This window comes from Callorhinus ursinus, unplaced genomic scaffold (genome assembly GCF_003265705.2).
Source record: "Callorhinus ursinus isolate GAN/ISIS: 27379988/994484 unplaced genomic scaffold, GSC_fseal_2.0 scaffold8, whole genome shotgun sequence".
NCBI lineage: Eukaryota > Metazoa > Chordata > Mammalia > Carnivora > Otariidae > Callorhinus > Callorhinus ursinus.
Window position 1 is genome coordinate 26,892,773 of NW_027397070.1, and position 22,250 is coordinate 26,915,022.

At 43.6% G+C, this 22,250-nt stretch overlaps 1 protein-coding gene and 1 pseudogene across 2 annotated transcripts in view; one reads left to right on the top strand and one right to left on the bottom strand.

Moving 5' to 3' along the window:
- Positions 1-4,783, top strand: part of GNG2 (G protein subunit gamma 2) — a 122,945-nt gene extending 118,162 nt beyond the window's left edge. For both annotated transcript variants that reach the window (XM_025870049.2, XM_073895221.1), the window contains one exon: positions 1,466-4,783. In XM_025870049.2, coding sequence (XP_025725834.1) covers positions 1,466-1,594 — 129 coding nt within the window. In that variant the 3' untranslated portion in view covers positions 1,595-4,783. The remainder of the gene's footprint in view (positions 1-1,465) is intronic.
- A 16,087-nt stretch (positions 4,784-20,870) lies between these two features.
- LOC112822400 (prostaglandin reductase 1 pseudogene) lies at positions 20,871-22,024 on the bottom strand (annotated as a pseudogene).
- Positions 22,025-22,250: the final 226 nt, after the last annotated feature.

Genomic DNA, 22,250 nt, shown 5'->3' on the forward strand with positions numbered 1-22,250 from the left:
AACAAATCAAGGGTGTGGCCACTGTGTCTTTTGTTAAAACCTCTGAATCAATTAAGGTGGTTCTCAGTAAATTATTTCAGTTGGACAGATTGGCAGAAAGAGCATTGCAAATGATGTATTGGTTCTTTACGCTTCTGCCCCAAAATGACCCACATCACTTCTCTCACATCTCATTGGCGGAGCAAGTCTGATGTCATTGTGTGGGTATGTGTAATCCACCTGTAGGGTGGGGCAGTGAATTTTTTTTAGCAGTGATATCATCCATCCCAATCTTACAGAGGATTATCCTTTCAGTATTCACTTTGAAAGGCTATCCTGGTAGTACAGTGATGTTAAAAACTCTTGGAGTGATCTCCACAGCAAGTATATTGTGTCATGTAAGAAAGTGACTCTTAACTTTATGGTTATTGAGCCCAAATTGACATTCCTCAGGTGGATCATCCACCTAGCCCCCAGATATGGTTATAATTGACCTTCAGTTTATTTTCCCAAATTAAGTCCACCCTCAAGTAGTGAAAATTTGCCATTCTGAAGGCTGGTTGAAGGAAGGTATTCCAGACCATTCCCAAGAAGAAGCTACAGGAATGTGAGAAATAACTGCATCACTGAAATCACTGACCAGCCTCGCAGTGGGACTCCCTAAAGGATACAGTACCAGACTGAAGTAATATATATTTCAGATGTATAATAAATTATATATAATGATATAATATATAAAAACTGAGTCTGGGTGGCTCAGTTGGTTAAGCATCCGCCTTCGGCTCAGGTCGTGATCCAGGGGTCCTGGGATGGAGACACGCCAGGGGCTCCCTGCTCAGCGGGGAGTCTACTTCTCCCTCTCCCTCTGCCCTTGCCCTCCCTGCCCCCTACCCTGCTCCTGCGCGCTCACTCTCTCAAATAAATAAATACATTTTTTAAATACATACATACATAAAAATACATAAATAAAAATAAAAAGGAAATCAACATGGCTTCATGCATTCTGTGTGGAAAACCGACTATGTGCCTAAGCTATTTCCGTGGATTATCTCATTTAACCCTTGCAGCCAGGGCTGGGACTAGGGTGAGGCGAGTAAGGAGGCACACAATTCAAGGAGACCTCCATTGTCAAAGTTGTACAAACGCAGGGTTGATTATCACATGACCCTAACAGTGAGCACCCCATTCCATTTGTGCCCTAAGAGCCTCACTCACCCTGCCCTAGTCCCGGACGTGGGACCTGCCGGAGACAGCCCCGTGAGATCGAGATCACCAACGCCCTTCTTTGCAGATAAGGAAACGGAGGCCCTAAGGAGGTTGAGCGACCCCCCTGACTTCCCCGCGAGCTGGTGACACCCGCAGAGCCCCGAGGGGAGCCCAAGTCCTGGGGCGGGACCCAGAAGTCGGCCCTGGCTGCTTGCGCATGCGTCAGTGCTTCCGCAAATGCTTCCTCTTAAGGGCGGGTTGTTTTTGTCCCCTTCTTCAGGTATCCAAGGCTGCCGCAGACTTGATGGCCTACTGCGAGGCGCATGCCAAGGAAGACCCCCTGCTGACCCCCGTCCCGGCTTCAGAAAACCCATTTAGGGAGAAGAAGTTTTTCTGCGCCATCCTTTAAGTCTTCACGAGGAGCCTGAAGAGCCTCAAGGCTCCTGGGACACTGATGTCGAGTTTTTAGCAAAGTGGGCGCCTTTCTAGTCCACAGCGTTTAAAGAGAGGGAGGAGAACCATCCTGGAAACTCCAGGCTATGCATGTTTAAAGAACCGGTCCCCTTGATGAGAATGAAAGCCAAACCACATCCCGAGTTAAGAGATCTGATAGCTGCAGAACTGCCTGGAGGAGGGGAATATGTAAAGATAAAATCCGCCTCATTTCTTTTCTGCTATCCCTCCGCAAACCTTATGTTTCTGCTTCATATTTAAAAAAATAATAATAAAAATAAAAACAGACAGCTGTACTGAACTAAGATATGTATGACCTTCTTGGAATGAATATTGCCTTTAGAATACCCTTTGATAAGCTGAATTGTCCAGTGTAGCTGCGGTTTGGTTTAATGGCATTGTTTAGTCTTTGTGCCTTTTTTCTTTTTTCCTTCTCCCCTGCCCCTCCTTCCACCCTTCCCATTAGAGTAGTACAGAGAGAAGACTGGACTTGTCTGTAAGACAACTCCAAGGATGAGCACCCAAATGTTTAGGGAGCCATTCCCCGTGGTTTGTCTTCATGGTAATAACAAAAAATGCCGGTTGTCTGTGTTCTATTATCACAGTTCCTAACATTTGTACATGATAGCTTTGATTCTGCAAGTAAAAGTAAATCATGTGTTGTGACTGGTGCTTTCATATATTTGTGACAATTTTTGAGTAATACTGCATGAAAATGTCCCTATGTTACATCCATTCAGAAGGTTTGTTGTTTCACTCAAGTTTGGAACAGGAACGAGAGAGAAAAGAAGCTGGAGAAGAAAAACTCAGTGTCTTGAAAACTGAGATTACTTCAGAGCCTTAGCCATGCCTAAAATACCTCTGAGTTCACAGTGGCATAAACGCCTCTTCAACGTATTTTCCAGAATCCAAAGCATTTTGGTTGTATCCAGGATCCAGGGCAGCACAGGAACCACCAAGCAGGAGAGGGAAGGAAGGATTCACCATCAATGGGGAGGCATTTTTGTCATAGAGTAAGAGCCAATTTCATCTTTCCCTGCATCATGGAAATTCTAGATTGAAAGAACACTTTCTGTTTGTTCAAGTATCAGGAGAAATAAACCAATGGCTCCAGAGAAGACCCATTCTCAGAATCCTAGCTGTTCACCTGCTGGGAGAAGGGGGCAGATGCGCCCCCACCCCCAGCCAGCACCACCAGAAAGGGTTCTGGCTCTCTTTTGCCACTCGGATTGTCTTCGCTTTTCACTCACCAAATTTTGCAATAGAACCTTTTCTGGTTTTGTTCTCCATCTTGTTTGTTAGAGTCTCTCACTCTTTATTTACAACTCTCTCTTTCTAAGAGATGATACTGAAAGTGATTTTTCATTACAGCTCTAGCCTTCATCAGTAATGGAAGGTCCTGGAAACCTGCATCACTTTTTTCTGTGCCATTCCCAGGCAAAAGAGGACTGGTCTTACAGCTTGCTGTTTACTTTGAAATTGCAAAAGACCATTTCCAAATTAATTCTATTCTCTTTCTGTTCTCTTCCTTCTGTTTAAAAAAAAAAAATGGATGGGAATAAATGGGTCCAAGGCAAAAAAAATGGAGAGGAAGGAAAGGAGAAGATATAAAAGGTTAATATGACAAGGACAGATTTTGAAAGAGTTAATAAATATTTTCCTTAGCTCCTTTTATGGGCATGATGGTAAAAGAATAAATACATCCAAATAAAGCTCACACCTGGGGCAGGGGCAAAGGAATGCTAAGATATTTGCAAAATGTACAAATCTACTTCTATAACAAGATGCTTCTGTTCAAACCTTGGAATGTTGTTACAGTCAGCGAGACACTAACGAAGATTTAGTGGGAAGACCCCGGCAGAGTATTTACTAAACTACATACAGTATTGTACCTTTAGCTTAGTAATACTGTGGAATCAGCTAAAACCGTATCACATTTTTAAAATTAGCCAAAACATGAATTGCATATGTGGTCACATAAAAACAACTGTGAATGAAGCACCTTTTGATGGTGATTAAGGTGTCATTGTAAGATCCCAAGGATTTTCATAATCCACAGCATTTATTTTTCTTAGAGGAATGCTTTATATTTTTTATGTAAATCTAGATCTTTGGAGCAATTAAAATGGAATTAAAACTTGAAGGAAGCACTATAATACAGCTCTGATAGTTAAAAGTTACGGAAGTTCCAAACTTGTGACCTTGTTTACAAAAGAGAAAGAGCAGAAAATGTACAGCCCATCTGAAATTAAGTTTAAGGGAAATGTTTCGGCTTTTTCATAACTTCATGTCCTGTAGTATGGTATTAAAATACCAGAGTCTTTATATGAGTTTTTGCTTATCGGTATTTTTACTTGTTAAGGGGGAAAGAAATCTTTTGATGACTTATACCTCTAAAGAGCTTTAATTCTGTTAGAAATTCAAGGATCATTTCCACCAGCATAACTTTATCTTAAGGAATAACTAATAGGAAAATTTAACTTAATTATTCAAGGCCCTAATTTCTGTATATAATGTATTGGATGGTAATGAAAATCTGTCATGCAGTTAGTTTAAACTCTAACAATAACCCTCAGTATTAACTCTGATTCATTCATTCATTCATTCCTCTTTCTTTCTTTCTTTCTTTCTTTCTTTCTTTCTTTCTTTCTTTCTTTCTTTCTTTCTTTCTTTCTTTTCTTTTCTTTTCTTTTCTTTTCTTTTTCGATTTTAAACCAAGTACTATTTAATTTAAATTAGAGGTTGCAAAACAGTACTTTGATCTGAGGTTAATTTTGATAATAATATTTGAAGCAGATTGCTTACCAAGGAATAATTAAAAACCATTTCTCCAACATGCTCCTATTCAGAAATGAGATTTGGGGAAATTGAGCGTGCTGCCTTAGTTTTTGTAGTTGTTTCTTTCTTTTTTTTTTTTTTAATATTTGCTTCAAGCTGCTCCTGGCAATGGTGAATTGTTACGTATCATTAATGTTTTCCCAACCCAAGGATTGTTCACCTTTTTCCTATATAAGATCTATGGAGTGTGTCTTTCAAAGAGAGGGAAATACAGGAATGTTAAAGCAGGAAAACCTGAATGTGATGTGCACATTTTCATCCCACATGGACAATGTATTTGTTTTAATAAATGGAATTTTCAAATTCATTTCATATGCAGTCGATTTCATTGTGAGGGCCTGGGGGCCAGCTCACTCATCGATTTCAAGGTTAATTTGAACAGGATGGGTGGGGAAATAGGATAATCCATTCATTTTCTTAGGATTTTGTTAATAGAGGTGCTCTAAGGAAGGATTCACATGAGATTCTTTAAAAGCCTTTCTCCCTGGGTCCCTACATCTTAGAGGCCTATGCCTGGGGACAGAGGAAGCTGATGAGGAAGAGCCCGGGGCTCTGGCAGGCTGGACTACGAGGACAGATGAGCCGCGATACAACTCTACTGTGCTGTGAGTGTGCCACACTGGGATTTTTCCTTCACCAAAAACAAAAACAAAAACAAAAACAACAACAAAAAAGCAAACCACAGAGAGTGCTCTTCTCCCTAAGTTGTTCACGATTTAAAAGGAGTACTGGAGGAGACAAAATGCCTAGAATTGTAGATTCAGCAGCTCCTCAGAGATATTCTTCATCAACAAAACCTTCTGTATGTCCCTCAAATGATGCCAGGGAGTGATAGACCCTGTTAGTAAAGAAGGGAGTGCTGGCTCTCCCAGGACTTGTGTCAGGGACAGCAGCATCTCTAAAACTGATAAAGGGGCCACTTGGGAGTTAGTGCACTTGTCCACATACATCACTGTTTCGCAGACAATGGTCCCTGGACCACCTGCTTCAGAATCACGATTAAAGAGGCAGATGATGGGCCCCACTCAGAATTTCTGCACTGGCTCCACTGCAGGCTGTAGCCTGAGGACCACCAACGTCAGTATTTGCTACAGGTAGCTTTTCACAATGCCTAACGAAAGGCACAAACCAATCGTGGGTATGCTCACTCTTATTCCCAGAGCCTCAGGAGGTGCCTGACCAGGAGTAGACATAGAACCTGTGGGTGAAAATGTAGACAGATCCTGGACACGAGACGCTGTTTGGAGGCAGCTGGTGGGTTTTAACTCTGCTCCTGTTTTGTTGAGCCCATGTGAAAGGATTGCCTCCAGCTCTGGTTCTTTAATAAGCTGGTCACATTTTAGACAGTACTTACAATGACGTGGGAATTGGAGCTGGGTCAGCTCCAATCCACAAATTGCAAATAATTTGCCAAGGGAAATCCCTTTCCCTTCGGTTCTGCCCCAAATCTACATTTTCTTCTATTTAGAACCAGGAGACTCAGGCAGAATTTATTTTTAATGAAAAGGGTCATGGGCTCCCAGACCTTTCCTCGGTAAGAACTCCTACTGTTTCTCCATGTCCTGGGGGTGCTGGGGGTGGGGATGCACTGCTGTCCTAAGGTGACAGAAAGACGATGCCTGGTGTCTTCATACTGTACCCGTGCAAGAGCCCACCTAGCATGAGCTAGAGAATCAGAACTAGGCTCCAGAGTTCCCCTATGACCTTGGGCAAGTCCTTTAACTTCTCCACACTATAAAATGGGGACAAGAATACCTGCTTCATTTGCTTCAAGTTGTCAAAACCAAATGAAAGAGAGAAGGTATGGAGGCATCACGAAGGAAGAGGTGATAAAGAATCATTAGACGCTGCTTGCACAACTTTTGAAGAGAAGAAAGTCTCGATAGTTCCTTCTCACCGCTTGACTCACCTCCTTTCCTTTCGGCCACCATACCCCTCTGGTTCAGACCCTCGGTACCTTACATCTGAATTCCTGCAACACCTGCTGGTGTGGCCACTCTGACTCGTCTCCTTTCACTCTGAGCCATCCCACCCACCCTGGGTATTCGTTAATCAGGACTCCTTTGGTTGCAAGTGGCAGGAACCTAACTGAAACTGAAGAGCTCAGAAATAGGTCCCACTTCAGGCTCAGCTGGATCCAGGAGCTAAGACGATGTCATCAGATGTCTTTCTTTGTCCTTTGGTCCTGCTTCCTCCTGCACTGGTTTAAGTCTCAGACAGACTCTCCCCTGCAGCCTCAGTATAGTATCAGCAATTCCAGGCTTGCTCTCACCAGTTGAGCAATCACAGAAGAAAGATAATAACAGCTCCAGCACAAGTCCCTGGTTATATCCGGGCAACACTTCCTAAGACTCTTATTGGCTGGATCTGGTTTGCGATCCCACCCATCCCTGAACCCCGGGCATGGAGGTGGGGTCACTGTACCATAGGGGCAGAACAGTGGGTCTAAGGAGATTGAAGCGCTACCTCTAGAGGAAGAGAGATGGAAGGTTAAAGGCAGAAACAAGTGATGCCAACCCCATCTTTCCAGACTCCTGGAAGCACCCTCCAGTTCCAGCACACTCAGACACCCTGGGTGCACTGCTTTGTGGTGCTCTTACCAACCCAGCAGATCCACACTCGGGCCCTGGGGAGGCAAGCCCCACCCTACTAATTCTACCTTGTTTTCTAAACTTTCTTGTGGGTTCGTCTTGTCTCCCATAAATATAATATTTTCAATCCTACCTCCATGTCTTGGTTTATGGCCCGTGGAATGCCATTACTCAACTCCTCAAGTAAATAATTCTTGCTCATTTTTCAAACCTCATCTGAACTCCATACTGTCGGTGAATGACTTCAGGAAATACTTATCTCTTTCCTCTCGACTCCTATTGCCCTGTCATCAGCCTCAAATAATTTAGTATTTGACTGTGTATGAGACATGTGCTGGGGTAGACACTGCACCCCTGCCTTCAGGCACTTTGTGGTTTAGTGGCGGAAGGAGACCAGGAAATAGTCAATTACTAATCGGAATGAACAGTTGTAGAACACTGGTAGCTGAGGGGAGGAGGGCAGAGGAGGTGATGCTAGAATCCGTGGCTTATTTATATGAAAATCTTGTCTTTCTGGTTAAACCCTAATTTCCTTGGGAGTAGAAAACACCAGTTGAACAGCCCTCAGTGCCTTGCACCGCCCTTGAGAACATTAGCGATCATTGCCAAGTACTGTGGGTTCAGCATGGCACCCACGCCTGCATAGAGAAATGGGACAAGTTAGAGGCACAACTAGTAAACGCTGGTCTTGCGAGCCTTCCAAAGGCAACTAAGAAGGCGGCTCTCTGCCGCACGATGGTCAGCAATTGGCTCTGTGCCCAGAACAGTGATCCAAACTGCACTGAGCTTGTGGCCTCTCTTCCTCCAAACTGGCGCCAGCTAGTGTTGCTGGGACTTCATTCTCTTCAGTCAGCAGCTCCTTGAGCCCAGGGATACCACCACCCTCCAAACCAGAAGTGAGATCTAGTGGGCACCTGTGGGCCCAGGGGCCAGGTGAATTACACCACTGGCCGCATCACCTTCATTTTAGCCCCAGGGGCAGGGTCTTTTCCATCATGCCCTGGGAACACCATCCTTAAGTGCCCTCTACTGTGTCTACATGTGGATATTTAAACTGAGACGGAAATTAACTAGAATGGGATAAAAGTAAAAATTCAGTGCCTCAGCCACACTAGCCATATCTCAAGTGTCTAAGAGCCACATGCAGCTAGTGGCTACCGTATGGGATAGCAGAGAGCTAGAACATTTCCATCACCGTAGAAAGTCTTATTAGACAGAGCTGCTCCAGAGCAACGGTTAGCAGCCTTTTTTCCACCCATATGACTGACAGAAGGTGCCTTATCTTCGTGCCCGAATGTGCCCGAATTTTGGCAAAACACGCACGCACAAACAAAAAAGGAGAAAATAAGAGTACTGTGATAATGACAACAACTGGCCCTAGGTCATGGTAAATCATACAGGCTGCGGTACGGAAGAGAGAGGCTGTGGATTGGGTATCATTCCTGGAGTCCCCTAAGCCATCAAGGTACCCCTGTGTCTCTCATTCAAGAAAGTGCAATGATCATAATCATGATGACGACTGCCATAATAACAGCAACAATCAAGCAAACACTTATTAGGCGCTTAACCATGTGCCTGACACAATGCTCAACATTTTAAGATACCGTTGCGTTTCATGCTCACGGTGACTCTATGACACGGATGTCATCTATCTCCTGTAGCAGATATCTTATGTGTCTCGTGTCACATCCAGTGACCCACTTTGATTTCAGCCACAGTTGTGGTGGAGATTCATTCTTCCCTGGGGAAATTCATTCCCCCCCCCCCCCCAGAGGCAATCCTCAAGCAATGAGGGATGAGATTAATGTCTCAGGCACCCACTCTTCAGAAGATAATGCTGGGGTACATTTCATATGGTTTCTCAGAGGGTCTCTGACAGGATTGAGCCTCAATTGTCCAGAACAGTAACCAGCCCAGGAACACACCCTATTGATTTTTTCCCTCTGATCTGTCTCAGTTTTTTTTCTTCCTACTTTTCTGCTTTCTGAGATCACCCTCACCATCATTAAACTATGTTCGCCCAAGGTCTAGGTCCAGGCTCTGCTTCGGGGGACACTCGAACTAATTCCCCTCCATTTTATAGCTAAGGAATTTGAGATCTGGAAAGGTTGACATTTCCCCCAGGTTCCCATTGCTATGAAGTGGAGATCAAAGATAAGAACCTACATCTGTCTTGATTCCAAAAATTTAACCCTTAATTACTATCTTATCATGGAAATTGGAATGCAAGTACTTGAGAAGTAGGCTATTAGAAAGTTCTGAATCTGTTCTCATTTGTAGAATAAGTAGATTGTTTGTAAACCTCAAACCTCTGGATCGCTTTTCTGGAAGGAAGAAATCAGGGAACTCTTTCTTGTCGATCCTTGCCTCTTCTTCACTGTCGTCATTTGGTACCTAGACAGTGGTCACTTGCACAAGAAATATTTCCTGGTATCGAGGAGCCCGTGCAGGGAAAACCATGAAGGAGGAGTCTGACAGGGAAGGTCTGAAGTGTTTATTTATTTTTTTTTTTCAGGACTTTCAGGAGGGGAAAATCCCTTCCCTTTCCAGTAGCTGTTCTAACAACTGCTTCCCTGTAATCTCAGAGCCCAGTGACCCTCCAAGGGTCAGAAGCAGGGTCTGGGTGGCAGTGGAGGCTTCCAGGGGCTTCATTCCAAAAGCCCTGATTTGAGAAGGGATCAGGAAGAATCTCAGGACAGAGGCCCTTGCAAATGCAGTTTCAAGAATTCACCCAGAGCTTCTTGGAAAGAGATAAGAATGGTGCTCATTCGGTTTCCCCTCCCCACGCCCACCCCATTCCCTGTTCCGACTCCAGGAATATGCTATATCCCACCAGGGTTTGTCACACAGGATCCCAGCACAGAGCAACGGTTGCTCCTGCATTTGCATAAGTATACACATGAGAAAAAGCTTACTGTTCCAGACTGTTTGCCAAAGGAAACTGTCGCTTTAAGAAAGGGGTCGGCATGATGCCCTGGTACATCCCATCATCAAAAAAATCACTGCTTCCACTTGTGGGACATCTTGGTTTACTTTACAACAGCTGGTCTCAAAGAATATTCCAGAACTCCTGAGGGTCCTGAGATCCTTTCTGGGGGTCTGATAGCTCAAAATTATAACAATATGATATTATTTGCCTTTTCTATTCTCATTCTCTCATGAGTGTACAATGGAGCTTCGAGAGCCTACGTAATATTGACGTCACTGCAGATTGAATGCAAATGCACATATGAGAATCCAGCACTTGTATTAAGCCAAGCAATAAAAGGATTTGCCAAAATGTAAAACAATGCAATTTGTCTTACTGTATTTCTTGTTTTAGAACACAGTTATATTTCATAAAAATGTTATTTATATTAACATGTAATGGTTTTGTTATTGTTACTTCAATGAATTAATAAGTGCATATCTTTAAAAAACATTCTGTTTTACTTTCCAATGTGATAAATGGCAATAGATATAACCCACAAAAACCAAAGCCTTAATAATTTGAGGGTGTTCTCAATAATTGTAAAAGTAGAAAGGGGTCCTTCAACCACAAAGTTTGAAAACTGCCACTTTATGAACAGTTTCCTCCTTCAACCCCTTATTTTGCAGATGAGGAAATGTGTCATTCTAAGTCTTATAGCTATCGTCAGAGTCCTGAGTAGAACATAAGAGAAGATGATTCAAAAGGGCAAGACAGAAATATGTTAGGTTGTCCCCTGGGATGCTGTTCAAATGTTTTCTAAAAAGACATTCCTGAATTCAGTTCCACAATTAAATGGTGTGTTAGGAGATAATTTTCCACAAAATAGTTAAAAATCATGCCTCTCACACAGGTGTAAAATAAACACATGTCGAAGATTTTATTTAACTCATTATTGATAAGGAAATCAGGTAAATGTTACAACTGGTTATAAAGCAGAAGTCAAAAAGCCGAGACATTTGCAGATCAGGAATACTGAAATGAATTTGCTAATGGTACAAAACTCTTCTTCCGCAAAGGGAGAAAGAAGTCAATTGAACCTCCCCGAGACAGAATTTAGTTGCATATCTAAAGCAAGAAGCATTTCACATGGCTATCAGTTATCCGTAACTCACAGAGTTATAAAATAGCTCAAAGGCAAGAAAAGGTGCAGAGCCCCCATGGGAACCAGATAACCAAGAGGCGTGTGCTCGGAGCAAGGCATGGCTTTCCGTCAAGGCACAGGTGTTCCCCAACAACTGAGGCCCTCTTTAGGTGCCAGGCACTAAATGAGTCAGAGAAAGAGGAACTTTGTGTGCGCCCCGCTCTCAAGGATCTTACCGTCCATTCGTATTACCATATTCTATACGTGGAATGTTTGTGTCCCCACAAATTCATCCATTGAAATCTTAACCCCCAAGGTGATGGTATTTGGAGGTGGGGCCTTTAACAGGTGATTAGGTCACGAGGGTGACTCCTCATGAATGGGATCAGTGCCCTTAGAAAAAAGACTCCAGAACAATCCCTCATTCCTTCCTCTGTGTGAAGACACAGAAAAGACAGCTGTCTGTGAACCAGGAAGCAGGTCCTTACCAGATACCCTGATCTTGGACTTCCCAGCCTGCAAAACTGTAATGCATTTCTGTTGTTTATAATCTACCCTGTCTATGGTATCCAGCCCACATGGACTACTATATTCTGTGACAGTAGCAGCCCAGATGGACTAAGACACTATATAACCCATTACTAACGTTGGAGCATATGCTGGTTCTCATACAGTGATGAAGTATTTCTGAGGGTTCATTTCTATCTTCTGGGTAATAAAAGCTACCGTCCGTTTAGTGCCTACTACATCTCAGGTTCTTGGCATCCTCCTTAAAGGCCCTTTGGGTAGAGAATATCATCCCGTCATCTTACAGAGAAAGAAAGAGCAGCTGAAGCAGTTCAGTCACACACATGTCCAAGACCCTGGTGTATCTGGCTTTGCTTACATTCTCTCTGCTAGTTCAGTGCTGACCCAGCAGAGCCTCCCGGGCAAAACATGCATTTTGCAGTAAATAGTCACACCAGAAAAAGTAGTTAGTTGTGTTGACCCTTGAAAATCATGTGTTTTTATGAATCCCTGAACCCAGTGCAGTATTTTCAACAACTCTTGCTCGGTAACAGTAGGACCTCAAAGAGCTGTTTTGTTTCATCATTTTTGGAGGATATTTCTAGATGGTCTCGGGGAGAAAAATTTACAAAGATATTCTCTCAGGGAGGTGTTGCAATTACAGATGGAGTTAAAGGGGGCTGAAGGATGGCTTAGAGCAGAAGTTTGGCAAACCACGGGCTATGGGCCAAATCTGGTCTCTATAATGACCTACAAATTAAAAATGGTTTTTACATTTTTAAATGGTTGGAAAAAATCAAAAGAAGAATAACATTTGTGACCTGTGAAAATTAGACAAAATTTAAAATTTCAGGGTCCATAAATTAACTTTTGTTAGAAAACAACCACTCCCATACGTTGTGTAATTTTTGTGCCTGCTTTTGAGCTACAACAGCAGACTTGGGAAGTTATGACAGAAATTGCATAGCCTGCAAGCAAAAGTGAAAATACCTATTATTACCGGAAGAAGTTTGCCAACTCCTGGCTTAGGGGGGCTTTCTGCATGAACGTTGAGAATAATTTCTCAGGAACGCCAAAGTAAGTAGTTCTGACTTTAGCGCAACATGAGCTAAATGCGGCAGGTTTCAGAATTACTTGGGGGAAATTTCTCTTATTGAAGGAGTCTTGGTAAGGAGGCAACCCCTACCAGAGGCTTTAAATCCTCATCTGAGCGCCACTTTGGGAAGATTCTCTGCTGGGTTTCCCGCCGTTGGCACCTCTATCACTCTGTGCCCGTTTTGGTGTATGTCCTGTGGAAGCTCCACCACTTGCATTTACCATTAATTACAATAATTAAAATTAAATGGTGCCTCCTGTGTGGGAATTTTCCAGTCCCCGCAAAGCGGCTTCCAAATAATTCTTTTTTCAAGAGCACCCTCTGCTGGTAAGTTCTCAGAAGGCACCACGTCATCGTGTTTCCATCTGCAGGTGGGTTTTGCTGCCAGGAAGAAGCCGAAGGAAGATTTTGAGCTAGAGACATGAAGCATCGTCTCAGTGCCGTGGCCAGGTTTTTCACAGCACACGGACATTACATCTAAAGATAGAGAATTTCTTTGTCGAACTTGGTGAGAGAACCAAACTCCCTTTGAATGCAAACTAACAATCTCCTCTTTAGGTAGGAGAAGCCTAGAGAAGACAAAGCCCATTTGACTGCTGGCTTCCCAAACAACCTGTTAATAAGGCAAAGCTGAGTTTATTGCAAACCACCCTACGGAAGTCTGATCACGTCTTGATAGGGAAAGGGGAAGGTCTGATTAAGACCTTGAGGTCTGGTTTAAGGTAGGTTTTGGGTTTGCTTGTTTGTTTTAAGATTTTTTTTATGTTTAAGTAATCTCTACACCGAACGTGGGGCTTGAACTTACAACCTCCAAGATCAAGAGACGCATTCTCTACTGACTGAGCCACCCGCACACCCCTAAGGTAGATCTTTTGAGGTGGGGAGAAGGAGGTTTGGTTAGGATTGGGGAAGGATTGGGGAAGGAAGGATTGGGTAAGGATTTGGTTAGGATTTCGGTAAGGATTGGGTAAGGATTATAACAGTCTATGACTGGGGGAAACAACAAGGTAAGGCAAATCTAGGATGTAAACTATCTGCTGATGACTTGACAAGACTTTCCAGAATTTCTATAATGAAACAAAGTTTTGCAACTTTGCTTTCCCAAGGTAAGAGTCTCGTTATGCTAACGGAGGTGACAGAAGAGTGAGGATGAATTTCTAAAGACAGTTAGCTGCAGGGTTTGGGGATAGAGGGTTTGGGTTCTCAGCTTCTTAAGAGGGTGAATGTTGTCTAACGAGCCTAGTGTGGATGCGATGGCAGCACACCCAGGGCCCTGGTGACTTGAGGCAAAATGTGGGACCTTCCAGATTTGTTAGGAGTTGGAACGTGTTTACAACTCTTCATGTTTAGAGTGGCTATGAGGTAGCCCATGAAGGAAACCAGAATATGTCACCCCAAATTATACCTCTTTGACATGAAAGTTATTTTGAGGTTTCCTGGGTGACTCAGTCAGTTAACCATCCAACTCTTGATTTTGGCTCAGGGTTGAGAGATGGGGGCCTGCGTTGGCTCCGCACTCACCAGGAGTCTGCTTGAGATTCTCTCTGTCCCTCTGCCCCTCCACCACATGCACATGGTCTCTCTCTCTTTCGAAAATAAATCAATAAACTTTGGGCGCCTGGGTGGCTCAGTCAGCTAAGCGCCTGCCTTTGGCTCAGGTCATGATCCCAGGGTCCTGGGATAGAGCCCGCATCCGGCTTCCTGCTCAGCAGGAAGCCTGCTTCTCCCTCTCCCCCTCCCCCTGCTCCTGTGTGTGCGCGCGCTCTCTCTCTCTCTCTCTCTCTCTCTCTCACTCTCTCAAATAAATAAAATCTTAAGAATAAATAAATAAAAATAAAATAAAGTAAATCAATAAACCTTAAAAAAAAATTGAGCTGAAGGCAGTTAAGGAGCAACAAACCCTGAGGGGAAAACTACCCCTTTTCTGTCAGCGGGAAATAAATTCTTCTTTTACTGGAGTCGGATTCCAATCAGCCCATAGATGGGATCAGAGCAATCTGCAAACAAATCTTATTAAACTAACCCTTATCTTCCAAGGACTACCTAGCCCTAGTTGGATTACTCCTGGCCCAAATCCCTTTGTCTTGTCAATTCTTCACAAATTCACTGTTTCTTTGTCTAAATGGTATAAAAGCTTCCTGTTCTGGTCACCTTTCTCTCTTATGAAGACTCTCAAGTACATGTAAACATTTAAAAAAATGTGTATGCTTTTCTCTTGTTCATCTGTCCTCGTCAGCTTAATTTTCAGACTCAGTCAGGAAACCTAACAGGGTAGAGGAGAATCTCCTCCCCAAAGCCTGGAAAGGGGTTGATCTCCGTAGGCTGCTGCAATACTTGTTAGTGTCTGCATTGGTCCCCAGGGGGGCCAAGGCAAATGACAGACCACCATATCCCCTTCTAGTAGGGAGGAGCTCTGCAGGGGCCCTCATTTAAGAGCTACTGCAGATGCACAGTGGATAGGGCCCAGGCTTGGCTGGATGTGGGGAGAAGTCACAGAAATCTCCAGAGTTGACACTAGAGCTGGGATTCATGGGCTGGTGGGAAATCACCAAACTGGGAAAGGAGGGCCCACGGGGAGGCATCCCAGGCCTAGAGGCAGGAAGGCTCTTGTGTTCTGGGAATGGCAAATGGTTCTGTGTGGTTGGACTCCAGCATGCTTTGGGAACAAAACAGGAAAGAAGTTTGGGATCAGGTGCTCAAGGGCTTGGTTTGTGAGAGTGTTGAACTTTATCCAGGAGGTGGCAGTGGAAAAAGTTTTCATAGGGAAGTGCCAAATGATTTGATTTGTTATTTAAAATCTACTTCAGCTGCCAAGTAGGGGGCAGGTGCAGAAAGGACTGACCAGCTTGGAAACTATTGTCTCAATGGACTGAGGATCTTCACTAAGAACATGGCTTTCAGGGTACAAGGAGGAAAGATTCAGGATGAAGGGGCAGAATCCCCACACCTTGCTGACCCACTGAATGTGTATGAGGAAGAGGCAAGGTTTTCTGGCTTGGATGATGCAACAGACTTTGGCTCAATTAACTGAGATGGGAAAGGCAAGAAAATAAGTGGGTTATTGTGGAAGGTGAAGGGTGAGAATTTGTCATCCCCAAATAGGCCCTCTTGGCATAAAGATTGTTTTGAGTTGATTATTTTAAGAAACAGCAGACAGAGGAGAAGCTCTGAAAACATTGTAGAAGTTACCCTTTTGTAAAGGAAAGTTACATTTATAAAAGAAATCTGCATTTGTGAGGGTTTTTCCCTTCTATACCTGGAAGACAGGGGTGAGTGAATCCTAAAAAAGTCTTATCAGTGGGGAAGCCTCCAACTTAAATCTGCGTAATAAAACTCTGATGGACCAAACTTTCCCTGGTTATCCCCATACACTGGCCTTCCCCATACCCTTTTTGTTTCTAGCTAAAGATGGTATTTCAGCCTGAATTCTAAACCACCTCTTGGAGAGTTTCTCATTTTTCCCCGGGGTGTGTCCCATGTATACATGAGATATACAAGCTAATAAACTTGTTTGTTTTTCTTTTGTTAATCTGTCTTTTGTAGTAGGGGCCCCAACCAAGAAAGGTAGAGGGAAAATTTTTTTCCCCTCCCCTCAAAGGTGATATGTTCTAGCTTTGGACCTGTTGGCTGGGTGTTTCAGAGGATGGGGATAACAATGCAACAGTAGAGCTTCTCTGAGAGGTGGGGGTGGAACAGAGGAGATGGTTAGGCTTCCCTGGCAGGTAGGAAGCTGAAGCATGAAATAGCTGAAATCAGCATAGTTGAGAGCATAGGGGGAGAAGAGATGAAGAAGCTGCCTGCAGGAAACAGTGATATTGAGACAGAGAAACTGAAGGGACCCCAGAAGGGAAAAAGCTGTTTTTTTTCCCTTTGCTTCTTTTCTGGCTTCTATTCTTGCCAGGACCTGCACCCCCACCTCACTCTACACACGCCTTGTAATGCAAAAAGTATATGTCCTCCTTGTAAGGGACAAGGAGTTAATGATTTCTCTAGAATAGATAACATCTAAGGAAGGACCAGCTGAGAAGGACCAGAGGAAGGAAGTTATCCTGCATATTCCGGACCTTTGGTGCTAGAGACATCTCAACATCAAGACCCCTGGCTTCAGGGAATAAGTGACTTATGATGTCCACTTGGATCTTGTCCTCATTCTGACAAGTTTCTGGATGTCTGAGAGGACAAGTGCACCAGACAATCATCAGTAAAAACCCCAGAGCCCAAGCAAAGATGAGACTCCCTCTTTTCCTTTCTGAGTGTCCCAGATGCTCTGTCTGTATCTCTCTCTGTATATATCTTCAGTAAACTCTGCTTTCACCTCCTGTTGGCTCACATTTGATTTCTATCCTGCTCGAAGCCAAGGACCCTCTTGACTGGTTCTGTGGGACCCCATTCTGGGTCCTTGGACTTGTACTGCCAGCATCAATATATATACTGCAGTATCAATGGCTGAGCAAAGCAAGATGGCTTACAAGCTCCTGTGATTCTCCCTTCAGGGATAGTGGTTCTGCTCAGAGGACCAGAGATGCCTCTTAGGGCACCTACACAACATCTGAGGTCCTCATGCCCCCCTGCCCCATGGAGAGGGCCTTGACAATGTAGAAGACCATGCTGAGAAAAAGGAAGGAAAAAGATTACCCCACCTCACAGGACAGAATGAGGAGGACAGAGAAGGTAACTAGTTTTTATGGAACAGAGGATTTGACCTGTTTCTTCCTCTGAATTTAATCAACTCAGTGCCTGAAAGATTGGGAAACAATAAGGTGGGAAGGAAATTGTTCCAATGAAGGCTGTGCTAGCTGCAGGAAAAGCAGGTGCATCTGTGCTGTTGCTCATGTCTCAGTGGCTGAACCGGAATGATGAATGGTCCTGAAGGGAGGCAGGGCTGAGCCAAAGCTGGGGGAAGGGTCTGAATTAGAGACTCCTGGGTAGAGGAAGTCAGCTCATGGGAGTGTACCAAGTTCTCTGACAGCATTGTTAATCTTGAGCGCATCACCTGGGCGGGGGGGGGGGGTGCGTGGGGTGCTTGTTAAAACACAGATTGCTGGCCCCACCCTCAGTCTGAGAGTCAATAAATCGGGTGGGGCTGGAGAATGGCATTCTTGACAGGTTCCAAGGTGATGCTAATGCTGTTGATCCAGGGAATCCCCCTTTGAGAACGACCCGTGTCTGAGATTTCCCAAAGGGTAATGAGCGTGCCATCACCCAAGATCATTGTAGAAACCACGCAGATGACTATTACACATTGTAACTGTTATAGTTTTTTACGTGTATTCAGAAGTGCCCCTTGCATATCAAATTCATGAATTTAAGAATATTTTTGCTTAGAACAAGGCTAAAGTGGGCATAAATAAAAAGTGATGAATTTAAATAAAAATGTTAAGCCAAAAATTAGTTTAGGTAAAAATGTGAATATAGGACAAATCAGAAAGTGGTATGCAAATGACTAATATTTACGAAATATGAAATGAAAAGGAAAGCAACTTGACATTTATACCTAACATGTAGCTAGGGGCTAGGGTGGCTGTTTGAAGCTAACAACTAGAAAGGCATGGACACTGCCCAGTCAGAAGGGACACAGCCTGAAGTAGTCCACTCTGCTGCAGAGGTCGATCCAGCTAAATGCCATCGCAGGTAGAGTAGTTAACTGGGGATGAGGAAGTTGAAGTTAAGCAAAGTTGTTTTCCAAGATCACAGTCAAATTAGGGGCAAAGCTATGGCTGAAACCTACAGCACTGCAGAGGTAAGAGCAGCAAAATGTACCCAGGGCACTCACCTGCAAAGCTGGCCATAATCCTGCTAACCCTGCCCCCTTCCTCCACCACCCGGGAAATAGAGGGGCTTCTCCCATTATACCTACCCTATGCCCTCCCTCCCTTCCTGTAGATGGCCCAGGCTCTCCACAGGGGTCATTGGTCTACACTTACATATGTATATATGAGCCCTGCCTGAAGATATTTTTAGATTGCACTTGTTCAACAAATATTTTGTGAGCCCTGCTCTGTACCTAGACACTGTCCTAGATGATGAGCATACCAAAGCAGTAAGACACAAATGCTACCATCAAGGAGTTCACAGTCTAGTGATGGGGACAGATAAGAAATAATTACATGGGGGCGCCTGGGTGGTTCAGATGGTTAAGCATCTGCCTTTGGCTCAGGTCATGATCCCAGGGTCCTGGGATCGAGTCCTGCATCGCTTCTCTCTCTGCCTCTGCCTCTCTTTCTCTCTGACTCTCATGAATAAATAAATAAAACATTATAAAAAAAGAAATAATTACATGGAGTGGTGATATACTGAAGAGAGTTGCCATGTGGAAAGGACACCTAACTGGAGGGAAGGTGATCTAAGGCCACCTAAAGGTGGTGACCTGATCTGAGTCAGAAAGACAGCCAAAGGGAAGGACAATAGGAGGCTATTCTAGGCTGAGAGAGGAGCAAGTGCAAAGGAGCAGAGAAGAGAGGAAACCACTGTTGATTCAGTGTGGTTCAAGCACTGAGCATGAGAAGAAAATAATACAATGTGTGCTATGTTGCAAGCACTTTATATACACATAAACACATTCCTTGTATATTCATGTATACACATATATGTACATATGAATTAACATACACACAAGCCTATACACATGTATGTATATATAAAACATGCATACTATGTGTATGTCTGCATACAAATTTGTGTGTACTGTATATACATACATATATGTACATGTATGCATGTATAATATATGTACAATATACATTGGTGCATATATTAATTAAATTTTAAACTTCACAAGCCTACCAGGCAAGTGCCATTATTATTCCCATTTAACAGATCCAGAAACTGAGGCATAGAAAGTTTAATAATTTCCCCAGACCTGAGGGTATATGTTTGAGAATAAGCAAACATATGGCAATTAAAACCATGGAAATGAATAAGAATGTTGGGGGATGTTTGACTATACCGGGGGAAATGGCTGCAAATGGCTCCCAAGACAGGCTAAGAGGCAAATATTCAAAATTTGGGGGGCAGAAAGAAGGGAACATCAGCCACAAATAACCTGAACCCCCATATCTTGGCTGAATTCCAAACAATCTCACAGACTTTTAAGTTCCACGTCAAGCTACATATGCTGTGTGTGAGAGAGAGAGAGAGAGAGAGAGGGAGAGAAGTCGTGATTTGGTATATATTAAACAATATATACCACAATTTTTACAAGGCTTTGAGTTCCTTAATTTTCAAAATCAACCTAAAACCTCAAAAACTGGAAATGGTCTAGCCTCTCTCAACTTCAGGGAGGCCCTGAATGGGAAGTCAGGATTTTACATGTGTCCTCAATATTCCTCCCCAGCTGGCTTGTTCCTTCCCTGTTGCAGCCCCGAGAGGTGTTCTTTTCCAAGAACAATCTCTTTGAAGCTGGATGATCTCCCTCTAGCGCCCACCTGAGTAACACTCTTTTGGATCTCCTGATTCTCTTGAGTTCCTCTCCCCATCCCCTTTTTTAAGCCAGAAAAAGAATTAGGAATTCCCATTCTTAGGTGAACATGTACCAAGGTCAAAGAACATGCGAATTCTAATTCTGAGGCTTTTACAGGTACTTCTTCAAGATGTCTGAACATTCATTATAATTCAGGTAAGGTATTCAGACTGCCAAATTTCACTTGGCAACAATAAATAGAGCTGTGGTTTTCTTTTGTTCATCAGGTTTTTCTGTGATACTCTATAATAGCTCAAGGTTTTTTGTTTTTATTTTTGCTTCTAAAATTCAGATATGCCATAAAATATCGTGTAATTTAAGGTGTGTAACTGAACCAAATGAGAGTTTTTCTCCCCGATGTGCAGCAAGCCAATAAAAACGGACACTGAGCTTTTGCGGAGAAGAAAGAGAGCTTGTCTATTGGTGTGGCATCATCCAGGGGAACAGGGAGCTGATGCTCAGAAGTCCTGAACTCCCTGATGGCTTGCAAATGGAGGCGTTTTAAGGGCAAAATTTAGGCAGGGGTCTTTTGAGAAAGTGGATGCTGTTGGTTGGATGCCCATGATATCATGCTAGCAGGTTCTCTGGTACTGCTTTGTCGGGTCCCTCGAGGTCTTTTCCCTTTTGAGAGACTTGGGATCTGACAAGATTTCTTTATTCTTTTTTTTTTTTTTTTTTTACATACCACTTACATGTGTTTTATTAGGGAGATCAAACTCATCACAATGACTATTTCTTAGATGATGAAGGTAGTATACATTTTTACTAAATGGTTAAAAAGAAATAATTATCCAAATGATTTCTAGATTCCGTGTGTCATTTTTTTCATACTTTCACTATTGTTTTTCCCAAGTTATCTCCTTTCAGCATTCCCATGAATGTAGCTGGCATGTTTTCAAATCCTTCGATGATGTATTCATGGTACTGGATTTTACCCTCTATGACCCATTTCAGCAAGTCTTTCAGAGCCTTCTGGCGGACCTCTCCTTGCCAGTGGGTGACGATGAACCCTTCCATGCGGAGCTGCTGATAGATAATATTCTCTGGGGGTGGGCCTGGGGGAGGAGGGCAAGTACTATTATATGTAGAGATGGCCCCCCATATAGCAATTCTTCCAAATTTCTTCATCTGGGGGATAACAATGTTTGAAAACTCTCCACCTACATTATCGAAGTAACAATCATAACCATCAGGAGAGGCTTTTTTCAAAGTTTCTTCCAAAGACTCTACTGTTTTGTAGTTAAAGGCAACATCATATCCAAGCTTTTTGAGGTAGGCAAGCTTTTCGTCAGACCCTGCTGCTCCAACAACTTTGCAGCCCTTGAGCTTAGCTATCTGCCCCACCACAGAGCCCACTGCTCCTGCTGCTGCATTAACCATCACTGTTTCTCCACCCTTCACACCACAGATGTCAAGTAGGCCAAAGTAGGCTGTTAGCCCTGTCATGCCCACTGTTCCCAGAGCCAAAGACACCGGTAACGTGTCTGGCCATTCTGCGAGTAGCTTTTCCAGATCTTTCCCATCAGAAATAGAGTGCGTCGTCCAGCCTGAAAAAGCCACTACCACAGTTCCTGCTGGGAAGGCTGAGTTTTTACTTTCCACAACTCTGGCCACTTGCTGCCCCATCATCATATCACCCTCCTTCAGTCTTTTGGCCGCCACTCTCATATAAGGATCCACGGTAAGGAACAAAGCTTCCAGCAGGACCTCTCCATTTTTTAAGGATGGGAGTTCAACTGTCTTTAACTCAAAGTTACTATGAGTAGGGCTGCCTTCAAAGGGCTTCTTCAGGGTCCAGCTCTTAGCATGAGCCATCCTGAAGTTTCCCAGCCCGCAGGTTCCACTACCTAGACAGAATGTGGTTGCGGTTGTCTCTTTATTCTTTATATTAGAGAATTCATTAGGTACAGTTGGTGATTATATCTCTAAGGTCGTGCTGGTTAACTCCTCGTAAGCTAGTGGGGTTGCAATTCTTACAGGTTCCTTGGTCGGTTGGGCTGAGCCTGGGGGTGATAGGACATCTAGTGTTAATGGACGCTGGCTTCAGGTGTAGGACATGTTGGTTTGGT